General features: G+C 40.2%; 1 protein-coding gene across 3 annotated transcripts in view; it reads right to left on the reverse strand.

Annotated features, from left to right (window-relative positions):
- LOC107706558 (myocardin-like) overlaps window positions 1-12178 on the reverse strand; it is a 25176-nt gene that overhangs the window by 2407 nt on the left and 10591 nt on the right. The window contains exons 6-13 of one of the 3 annotated variants that reach the window (XM_016510309.1): window positions 10976-11071; window positions 10564-10820; window positions 9811-9955; window positions 7542-8222; window positions 5453-5584; window positions 4277-4405; window positions 1920-1977; window positions 1418-1826 (exon numbers count right to left, since the gene is read on the reverse strand). In XM_016510309.1, coding sequence (XP_016365795.1) covers window positions 1418-1826; window positions 1920-1977; window positions 4277-4405; window positions 5453-5584; window positions 7542-8222; window positions 9811-9955; window positions 10564-10820; window positions 10976-11071 — 1907 coding nt within the window. Of the gene's footprint in view, window positions 1-1417; window positions 1827-1919; window positions 1978-4276; window positions 4406-5452; window positions 5585-7541; window positions 8223-9810; window positions 9956-10563; window positions 10824-10975; window positions 11072-12178 lie in introns of all 3 variants that reach the window. The other 2 variants (XM_016510310.1, XM_016510308.1) reach the window with 2 other exon arrangements.

Genomic DNA, 12178 nt, shown 5'->3' on the forward strand with positions numbered 1-12178 from the left:
TGAGATATAGAGTCAGAATTATGAGATATAGAGTCGGAATTGTGAGATATAGAGTCAGAATTATGAGACATAGAGTCAGAATTATGAGATATAGAGTCAGAATTGTGAGATATAGAGTCGGAATTATGAGATATAGAGTTGGAATTATGAGATATGAAGTCGAAATTGTGAGATATAGAGTCAGAATTATGAGATATAGATTGCAAGTAGAGTCAGAATTATGAGATATAGAGTCGGAATTATGCGATATGAAGTCGGGTTTATGAGATATGAAGTCGAAATTGTGAGATATAGAGTCAGAATTATGAGATATAGAGTCGGAATTGCGAGATATAGAGTCGGAATTATGAGATATAGAGTCGGAATTATGAGATATAGAGTCGGAATTGCGAGATATAGAGTCGGAATTATGAGATATAGAGTTGGAATTATGAGATATGAAGTCGAAATTGTGAGATATAGAGTCAGAATTGTGAGATATAGATTGCAAGTAGAGTCGGAATTATGAGATATAGATTGCAAGTAGAGTCGGAATTATGAGATATAGAGTTGGAATTGCGAGATATAGAGTCAGAATTATAAGATATAGAGTCAGAATTATGAGATATAAAGTTGGAATTGTGAGATATAGAGTCAGAATTATAAGATATAGAGTCGGAATTGCGAGATATAGAGTCATAATTATGAGATATAGAGTCGGAATTATGAGATATGAAGTCAAAATTGTGAGATATAAACTCAGAATTGCAAGATAAAAAAAATCTGAATTATGAGATATAGAATCAGAATATTAAGATATAAAATTATGAGAAAAAAAGTCATAATTGTGAGATAAAATGTCGCAATTACGTGTTTTTATTTGTCATTATGTGGTGGAAAAAAATTGCGAAACGTAAATTCAATTCAGAAAAAAAAGTAAAAATTCTGAGTTTATATCTTGCAATGCTGAAGATTGTGAGAAACAGTCTGAGCTCTAAAGACACAAACACTGTTATTTTTTATCCCATGATGGAAGCAGGCCTTATCACACGTAAAACCCAAAGGTTTGCGCTCGCTAAATAAATTAAAGACACGATGGTGACAGAAAGGAAGGAAATGTTCATATAAAGCGTGACATCCTACTGTAAGCTCAAGGTGCAAGTGTGAATTCATATTTACAAGGGCACGTGATATACTAGTGTGACGCATTAATACGTGCTTTCCCACACCACAGATGTGCAGACAAAACTAAACTGTATCGAGCTGCGTTCATGTGTTTGCAGATGGATGTACGGACGTCTCGGTCTGAATCCAATTCCTTTCTGTTTCCAGTAATCCAAACAGAATCCACAGTCGAAACGATTCAAGTTTTGATGGAGCGTGATGAAACAGTGGTAAGCGCTGGAGCTCTGGCTGTGGACGTGATGTTTGTCCTCACCAGTGCTGCAGGTGCAGGCTGATGTCGGTCTCGTCCAGGAGCTCGGTGTTGAAGATGCTCGGTCCAGACGGAGGCAGGCCGCTGTGGGAGGCGTTGGCGGAGCTGGGCGGAATCAGATCCAGCCACTCCATCGTCTCCCACGGCGACTCCGCGAAGGTCATTCCGAGGCTGTGACCCTCGGCGGCGCCCGCTGAGATCTTTGTGAATCCGTCCTCAGCCGGCATCTTCAGGAGCGCCGCGTCTCCTTGCGTCCGGCTCAGCAGCGGCTCCAGGTGAGCGTCTCCGTGATCGGACCACAGCATGGGGGGCGACACCTGACTGTAGTGTCGGTGGAACTTGGACGGAACTGTAAGGTGAGGCACAACTTTGGTTACAGGAGACCGCTCTTCTTTGGCGTTAGCTGGCATTTCTTTAAAACAAGACAATGACAGCACAGACAGCGACTTTAATGGTCAATAACAGCTGGGCGGTTACTGGGTGAAATGCGATGATTGAGACTCACCTCCGCTCTCGATGAGGACGTCTAGAAGCTCGTCCATCTGCTGGCTACGCGACATCTGCTGCAAGAACATCACAGGATCATTTAATGGTGTTGCTATTCAGTGCAGCCTTCTATTCTTGGCTTTAACCCTCGTAACGCAGAGGAGATGCGTAACAATTGCATCGTGTTTTTTATTAACGGAATGAAACTTTGCAAATGCTTTAAGACCCTCAAAATACAGATCATTTATTTGTTTCAGATGTTGTTTTTGAAGAGATAGAACCATTTAAGAAACATGTTTCGTGCTCTTGGGTGTTAAAAATGCTTTTTGTAGAATTGTCTATGAAGTTATATCAGTGTCAAAGAAATTTGATTAAGTCTTTTAGTCTTTTCTCCATATCTCCCACACTTTTGGACAGGATTCAGTTGATGAACATGAATATGTAGGTCTATTGACGAACCACTGCAGAAAAAAAGAAAGTCCATGACTTTTTGTTCATCTGAAACGTTTATGCAAATTAATTTATTTTGTTTGAAATCTTTTCAGAGTAATATTTATGTTGTTTTGATGTTGTTTATTGTAAATAAATATGTTGTTGGTTTTGTAAATTTGGACTGTATTTGAGCAATCATGAGTTAGAAATTCAAAGGAATTAAATTCTATTCATTCTAGTGGGGTTAGTAATTATATGATCTTATACACCTCATACAATCATATATTCTATTAAATTTCTCAGCAGTTAATGTATAACATATCAAAGAGCTTCGCAATTTTTTTGATTAATAAAAAATGGGTAAATGCAATAATAATAGGATAATGACATCCAAAGCTTGAATTTTTTCACATTCACTCAATAATGAGAAGTTGCTGATTAGATACAATATGGTTTTAGTTGAAAAATATTTAGTTTTGACTGTTTTATAAAATAACGAATACTCGGCTCCAAAATGTGAAAACAATACACAGTAGGGTTATGCGATAATGACATAAAATGCTATCTGGATATTTTCTGGAATTTTGTCGATAGCGATGATTAGATGATATATCGCTGAGATTGTGCTGGTATTTTGGCAGGTTTAGGACGGCTGGAAGCTGACTCCCAAAGCTTCAGATATTCTTCATGTTCTGTGCAGTGGTTTGTTTGCAGGAGTAACAGAAATTAACTTTTACAATAAGTACATTTTTACCTTTTATGTGCATTTTTACCTTTATAAGGTTTTTTTCTAAACTAATTAAATGTATGCATCAACTTTTGTGTCAAAATCTTACATTTAATCAATTCAAATAGTAAGGCACTGTAGGGCTGTTACCAATCAAATTAAATCAGTATCAATCAACAAAATTTGTGTTTGCAGTACCGAGGAACAGAATCTGCATCTGAAGTGGCTGCATCTGACTGTTTAATGCAGGACATGAATGCATTTCACTTGCATAAATAATGTTTTGATGTTTTAAAAACAAAACTTTCATTAGTGATATTTCGAGATGATTCTGGGGGAAAAAAGGGAACATATACTTTAAATATGAACCTAAAATCGCCAGTAGGTGGCAGCAAATCACTGCACGAGTGAGTCATTGAGTCGTTCACTCAACCGATTCGTTCAAACGGCGGATTGATTCAGTAAGGAAACACCGTCATGTTGCTCAAGAGACACAAAACTACGCACTCTGTGTGTTTCTGTTTGGTTTCTGCGATATACTCGGTAATGTCAAATCGCTTATCGTTTAAACAACAGTTACGATATCTTATCCTAGTACACAGATTTTGAATGCATTAAGAGTGTTAAATGTATGAAGAGATTTTGTAGCTGACGGAATTCAAACGCTTGTCCTGGGACTGGTTTCACTCAGACTTGATGGTAAATGTTTGTTTCTGCAGGCGATTTCTAGGACAGCTATCGCTAGAAAGTTACAGCAAACGGGCTTCTTAAGTTAATGAAACGCCAACAGCTGCTCATATTACATGTACAACTAAAGTAAATCAACAGGGCTTTGCAATAATCAGTGTGATGATCAAATCAACGTCTGTGATTGAATTCAGTATCAGTATATTCAGAGTGAAGCGTGGCTCTGTGTTCATGTCATCATCAGCTCTGATCCGGGGTTTTCAGCGTCTCAGTGAACTTCATCACTGTATGAGTCTAACATGCATCTGAGAACGCAACACGTGCTCACTTTATTTACACATTCACATCATCTCCAACATTTGTGTGGACAGGGTGTACAATTCAATTATTATTATTATTATTATTATTTGATAATTTTTTATTGTACAACTGTAACTTACAATTTACTGTAATTTACTGCCGCTGTCAGTAAAGCTGTAGAGACACAGACAGAAGCTCTGAGAGCGTGAGAGGATCCTGAGCTGCTTTACCTGTTTCACAGCATCCTCATAACGCGGCGGCCCTTTGCTGCCGGAGGCAGGAGGATCTGAGCTACAGAAGGCAGTGCTGGATGTAGGAGACTTGGGCTCAACGTGCTGCGGAGAGAGAGACAGAGCCTCCTACAGGAGACAGGGCCACACGTTACACCTCTGAGGAGCCAGAGGAGCACAGCTCTCTGACCAGTGTGTGTGTGTGTGTGTGTGTGAGTGTACTGGTTTATATATCCTGGTGGGGACTTAAACCTGACTACACACAGACTCATTATCAGACGCTTCCTCAGCAGGACGGCGTGACTTCTGACCCAGTGACAATAAACACACCAGATGCTGTGAGAGAGTGTGTGTGTGTGTGTGTGGGCATGTGCTGATTTCACATGATCATTGAGCAGCACATGTGATTAAACAAACTCGCCAAATACAAACGTTAGCAATTACCAAGAGTTTTTCATGTTTCTGAAAGAAGTCCCTTCTGCTCACCAAGGCTGCATTTATCTGATCAAAAATACAGTAAAATTGTGAAAAATGATTACACTTTAAAACAGCTGTTATTTATTTGATATTTTTGTGGAAACTGTGATTCATTTTCAAAAGAAATAAAGGAATACTTTTATTCATCAAGGATGCATTAAATTGATCAAAAGTGTCAGTAAAGACATTTATAATGCAACAAAGGATTTCTATTTCAAATAAATGCTGTTCTTTTGAACTTTCTGTTCATCTGTGAATCCTGAAAAATAAAATGCATCACAGTTTCCACAAAAATATTGTGCAGCACGACTGTTTTAAACATTGATAATAATCAGAAATGTTTCTAATAATCAGCATATTAGAATGATTTCTGAAGATCATGTGACACTGAAGACTGGAGTAATGATGCTGAAAATACAGCTTTGATCACAGCAATAAATTACAGTTTAACATATATTCACATAGAAAACAGCTATTTTACATTATAATAATATTTCACAATTTTTACTGTATTTTTGATCAAATAAAATAAATGCAGTCTTAGTGAGCAGAAGAGACTTCTTTCAGAGACATTAAAAGTCCTGATTATTTCAATATTTGACAGAAGCCCAGTGTAAGAGCCTCTCTGTTGCCGGAGCAGATCAGAACACGTGATGTGTGTGAGGTTTTGTGATGAATGAGTCGGATTTCTTCACGTACGTTCTGCTGTGTGCCGGCGCTCTTGGCTCTGGTGGATCCTCTGGCGCTGACGCTGTTCTCTGATGGACTCTGATGGTAAAGCGTCTGCAGGTTTCTCTGGTCAGGTGGATACGAGCAGCTCTTCTGCTGCAGCTGGGACAGATTTCAGCCGTTAGTCACTGAATCAATCACAAGCATCAGTGTCCATGATGAAGAATCTTTCACAAATTCCATCTTCCAAGTACTCTTTGTATTCATGTTGGTTTCATCTGGTTTTGAAAACCTTTTATTGCTTTTTGTGGCAAATTACAACTACATTATCGTCCCGCTCTTTATATAAAGCTGTATATGTAAGAATATCCACCTTCATGCACATACATACCAGGCCTGATTGCTCATATCTTTGCAAAATGTAAACTATATTATCGTCCAGCTCTAATCTGATAAATGTGACTGTAAGGCATAAAAACATTAACAGCAGGAATTTATGTAAAGATGCTTTGAAAAGTGAAAAGTGCTATACAAATACATTTAACTGAAATTTGACTGACTTTTATTACATTTTCAACAAAAAGTTAAATTTAATGACTCTAGAAATGTCATGTTGCGCAACCAAGCAAAAACTAATATTTTCCTTAAATCATAAATAAACATGAATGTGCATCTATGTATTTTACAAATTTAAATTAAATAATTTTTCAAGATAATTTTTTTTACAAATATTATAAAATATAGTTAAATAAAATACATGAATAATATAAAATCATAATATTGATTTATAAATATAATTGTTGTACTTTCCTTAAGCCTTGAATACTTGTGTGAAAGTACACATCTTCAAAATAATTTAAAATAAATAAATAATTTAAAATAAATAATACTTTTTTGCAGTGTCATAAAAATATATGTAAATTATACATTGTAATTTAAATAATAATACAACAATAATTTAAATTTAATAACTGCAATAATAATCAGAGAGTTGCACCACATGACATTTTACAACCTGCACTGACCTTGCCTTGTCAAAAAAAAAAAAATAATAATTCTAATCATACAGGTATAATCTCTATTGTAGCATTTTCTGTTTACCTTAGTCATTTAGCAAACAATTTAGTTTTTCAAATAATAAGCCATTTTTAATAATGTTTCAGCAATTTTTTAAATGAATGAATTTCCAGAAAGAACTAAAAAACACATTTGTCATAGTAGAGATGTGTTGCTGTGTGTATGAGCTGTGTTTTCCATGTATTTCTGAATAAATGTGACCCTGGAGCACAAAACCAGTCATAAGGGTCAATTTTTTGAAATTGAGATTTATGCATCACCTGAAAGCTGAATAAATAATCTTTCCATTGATGTATGGTTTGTTAGGATAGGACAATATTTGGCTGAGATACAACTATTTGAAAATCTGGAATCTGAGGGTGCAAAAAAATCTAAATATTGAGAAAATCATCTTTAAAGTTGTTCAAATGAAGTTCTTAGCAATGCATATTACTAATCAAACATTAAGTTTTGATATATTTACGGTAGGACATTTACAAAATATCTTCATGGAACATGATCTTTACTTAATATCCTAATGATTTTTGGCATAAAAGAAAAATCAATAATTTTGACCCATACAATGTATTGTTGGCTATTGCTACAAATATACCCCAGCGACTTAAGACTGCTTTTGTGCTGCAGGGTCACAGATGAACAGTCGTGTCTCAGTACGAGGCTTTGTGTGTGGATCACCTGTGTGCTGCGCGTGGCTCTGCTTGCGTTCGGCAGCAGCGTGTGTGAGTCTGGCGACGGGGGGCTGCTGGAGGGTTTGGTGACGGGTGAATCTTCAGGAGAACACTGAGGGCTCAGGAACGCAGACAGACCGGCGGGGCTTCCAGACGACTGCAGCTCCAGGAGATCGCAGTGAGCCATGCAGCCGCCTTTCATCTGCTCCTGCTTGACGGACACGCCGTAGAACTGCTGCAGATGCGTCCTGTGCTGCGGCGCAGCGGGACAGTCCTGCATGTGCTTCCTCTTGTGCAGCTGCAAGCGCAGCTCCTCCACCTGCCTCTGCTCCTGCTGCAGCTTCCACCTCAGCTCCTCGATCACCGTGGATCACCTGTGTGCTGCGCGTGGCTCTGCTTGCGTTCGGCAGCAGCGTGTGTGAGTCTGGCGACGGGGGGCTGCTGGAGGGTTTGGTGACGGGTGAATCTTCAGGAGAACACTGAGGGCTCAGGAACGCAGACAGACCGGCGGGGCTTCCAGACGACTGCAGCTCCAGGAGATCGCAGTGAGCCATGCAGCCGCCTTTCATCTGCTCCTGCTTGACGGACACGCCGTAGAACTGCTGCAGATGCGTCCTGTGCTGCGGCGGAGCGGGACAGTCCTGCATGCGCTTCCTCTTGTGCAGCTGCAAGCGCAGCTCCTCCACCTGCCTCTGCTCCTGCTGCAGCTTCCACCTCAGCTCCTCGATCACCTTCTGCTTCTCCACCAGCATCTTGTCCTTCTCGGGGTCCGGTCCCTCGTCTGTGCTCAGGCCGAACTGCGGCGAGGACACGGTGGCGTCGCTGAAGCTGCTGACGGAGAGCTCGGACGAGGCCGGAGAGATGGGCGGCGTGGAGCCGCTGCTGCAGAACGGGTAGAAGTGGTAGGACGAGAGCGATCCGGTGGGCGTCACGGGGAACGCGGCTGGAGAAGCGCAGCTGGAGTCTCTGAAGGGCCGCAGCCGCTCGATGAGCAAAGTCTTAGTGCCAGACACGGCCAGACCACGCATGCGCAGCTGCTGCCTGAGTTCAGACACCTGCAACACACCAATCAGCTTCAGGCTTCCCCAGAACAACGGCTCAGAGGCTACAATTACTACGAGCTCAACTTACGTTCAGCTGCTGCGTTACATGATTAACCCAGTAATGCATTCACAATCTGCACACTGTTTCCACATTCTGGGTCCATTTCGGGTTATCTTATAAAGCAGTCATAACTTAATGTTTCAACTAAAATCATATTGGCCTGGTTTCACAGACAGGGCTTAGGTTAAGCCAGGATTAGGCCATAGTTCAATTAGGACATTTAAGTAGCTTTTATAAATGTGCCTTAGATAAAAACACTACTGGTGTGCATCTTGAGACAAATCAGTGGAGCTGACAGATTTTAAGATCAGTCAGTGCAAGTTTCTTTCAGTTAAAACAGCCCAGACATGCATTTTAGGCTGGGACTGCTTAAGCCTAGTGTCTTTGAATGTTACCGTGCTATTACTATGCTATTACTGCATTTACCTCTTTTTTATTCATTTTAAAATTGAGAAAAAGAATAGAATTTAATTAAATTCTGTTGAATTTCTAACTTGTGATTGCTCAAATACAGTCCACATTCATGAAACCTTTCTAATAAAACCTCGAAACAATGTAAATATTACTCAGAAAAGTTTTCAAACAAAATAAATTCACTTTACTTGCATATCTGATGAACATTCAGATGAACAAAAAGTCATGGATCTTTTATGCTGCAGTGGTTCGTCATGTTCATCAACAAAACAATTCAGTGCAAAAGTGTGTGAGATGTGGAGAAAAGTCTAGATATATTTAACAAAATTTCATTGACACAAATATAACTTCATAAATAATTCTACAGAAAGTATTTTTGACACCTAATGGTGCTCCACACATACCCGGCTCCAAAACTGAGTTATCTTATTATCTCTATTTTTTGTTTATATACTTTTATAAATAATTGCACAGTCTATTGAGCAGACCTGATTTACATTCACTGCTGGCTAGTGCTGCTAGCATTTCCTTTACAAAAACTTTGCTTTTTTATGTATCTCTAATCAAACTGGCTGTACAGGTCAAATCATTTTAAATCTTGTCTTGTTGAATCTTGTATAACTTTAAAAAATGAAGTTGAAATTTATTATATTACTTTAATGAGTTAATGGAAAAGCATATGCTGACTTACTGATCATACACGCAGGCAAAACCATTGTTTTTTCACGGGTCAGTTTTGAGATTTTTTTCTTCATTCAGACTAGTGCACAGAAAACACCCGGAACACACACTGAAGTGTTGATTTTATCACACTTTATCTGTCGATTTCAATTCCAATACTCTAATATGTTAACACAATCAAGAATGTTGAATCTGGCTTTAAGCAGTGTTCAGATTTATGTTCTGGAAATGTATGCAAATTAGTGCATATTTAATTAGACAATGCATCATTTGCATATTTAAACATAACATTTCAGTAAAATTGCAAGACAAAACAATGTTCTTAATGTACTGTGATTGATCAGCTGGTTTAGCATGGTGAGGTCTGTTAGTTAGACCTGTAGTGTTTGAGATCTGTAACCCCTTCATCATCACATCAGGACGGAGTCAAAGCGCAGCACTGACCTTCAGGTCGTCCAGGTCGGCGGGCAGCGGTCCGGTTCTGAGGGGGCTGATGGACGGGTTAGAGGAGCTGCTCTTCACTGGAGACGACGAGCTGCTGCTGCTCTGAACACTGGACGCACACGATGACTGCTGCTCACCGGACGGCCTGTTACACACACACACACACACACACACACACACACACACACACACACACACACTATATATATATACTACTATAGTGAGTGTGTGTGTGTGTGTGTGTGTGTGTGTGAGTGAGTGAGTGAGTGAGTGGTGTGTGTGTGTGTGTGTGTGTCCTTGTGTCCGTGTGTGTGTGTGTGTGTGTGTGTCCTTGTGTCCGTGTGTGTGTGTGTGTGTGTGTGTCCTTGTGTCCGTGTGTGTGTGTGTGTGTGTGTGTCCTTGTGTCCGTGTGTGTGTGTGTGTGTGTGTGTCCTTGTGTCCGTGTGTGTGTGTGTGTGTGTGTGTCCTTGTGTCCGTGTGTGTGTGTGTGTGTGTGTGTCCTTGTGTCCGTGTGTGTGTGTGTGTGTGTGTGTCCTTGTGTCCGTGTGTGTGTGTGTGTGTGTGTGTCCTTGTGTCCGTGTGTGTGTGTGTGTGTGTGTGTCCTTGTGTCCGTGTGTGTGTGTGTGTGTGTGTGTCCTTGTGTCCGTGTGTGTGTGTGTGTGTGTGTGTCCTTGTGTCCGTGTGTGTGTGTGTGTGTGTGTGTGTGTGCTTTGAAAGACACACTGTGATGATTTTATCCAGTGCTGCACTCACTTGTGTGTGGTGTTCTGGCTGAGGGTCTGGTAGCTGAAGCTCTGCTGCTGTGGATGGGGGTTCTGCTGGCTGAGGATCTGTAGCTGCAGGAAGAGCTGCTGCTGCTGCAGGAGACATGCATACGCCGAGTCCATCTGCAGCGTAGGATATTTCTCTGCCTTCTGGTCTGGCGGGATGTACTGGTGGTACTTCAGCTTCTTCACTTTAGGCTTGATGTCTTTGGGTTTCTTGTGGCGGTTCTTCTCAGACATTTTGGACTGCTTTGCACAGTAAAAGCAGAGAGGAATCAGAGAGTTCATCAAATGAGCTGATATTAGATTTATGCGAGCGCTTCAGATGTTAGCATTACAGTAACGTATCATCATCTGCTTTGTGTGTGGAGATTTGAACTGCACGAGATGTTTAGTTGTACCTTGACTATTGCAGGAACGGGAATCGGAGGTGTTTCCTGGCTGGTCGTCATGTTCTCCTCCTGGTTCTGAGTGCTGCCGTCTTTGCTGTGAGACCCCTGAATCACAGACAAATTAATATACTGTCATTAAATCACTAGTAATAACTGATTGACTAAATATCAGTCGTGGCTCTATATCTGCAGTAACATGTCTCAGTGAGATGAGATGTAAATGCTCCAAACATATAATGCAGTGATTGAGAGCTGAAGAAATAAAGGCCCCTCAGAAGATGTGAGATGTTCTGGAGGCTTGTGAAGATCATTCCTCCGCTGAGGAACAGTGAAAGTAAAGCTTCTGGAAACAAACGCTCCTCAAAAGATCCTGAGGATCAGATTTGAGACTCTAAAACATGATTGATGGAGAATCAAGTAAAGCTGAGCTGCTTCAGTCCAGTAAGTGTTCATCTGGAGATATTACTGCAGTTATTCTGACCTTTACTTGATCAAAATCAGTCAAGATTTGACACGAGAAGCTCCAGCTGAAGCTGGATGTTTGATCAATTACACTAAAAGAGCTGTGACTGGATAAAAAACAAACTAAGACATGGAGGAGATTGAGTGAAACAGCTTTAACAGCAGTTTGATCATTCAGAGCCTTAGCAATGTCTGTTTCAAATATGATACAGTAGATTTAGGGTTAAATAAACTGAGTTACATCAAAATAATTTCTTCTGTTTAACATTTCTACAAACTCCAAACTTTTGAATTTCCATAAGTTGAAATCCAGGTGACATTGTTTATAAGACTGAAATATATTTCCCAAGTACTCTACATAAAGTACTTTACATTAAACACATAAGGTGATTGGTTTTAAACATGTACATAATTTACTGCTTTCATAAGCCACAAAGCTAAAATAAATATTCCTAAACTGTACGCGCTTCTGCTCCGCGTGATCTGAGCGATCGGTCATGATGATTTGATGCCAGGTCTCCTGACAGCTTCAGCCGATGGTTTATTACTCCTACTGCCAGAGAACAGGCGATCATTCTGATGCCTGCAGCAACACTTTAACAGCAGAGAGCACAGTGCACTACTGAGTGTGTAAGAAACACGCTGGCACACTGATCTGGCCTCAGAGTCAAAGAGCTCTCGGAGAATAACAGCTCCTCCAGAGCCTGAGCAGAACTCTATTACACACACACACACACACACACACACACA

This window comes from Sinocyclocheilus rhinocerous, unplaced genomic scaffold (genome assembly GCF_001515625.1).
Source record: "Sinocyclocheilus rhinocerous isolate Xijiao unplaced genomic scaffold, SAMN03320098_v1.1 scaffold3552, whole genome shotgun sequence".
Taxonomy (NCBI): Eukaryota; Metazoa; Chordata; class Actinopteri; order Cypriniformes; family Cyprinidae; genus Sinocyclocheilus; species Sinocyclocheilus rhinocerous.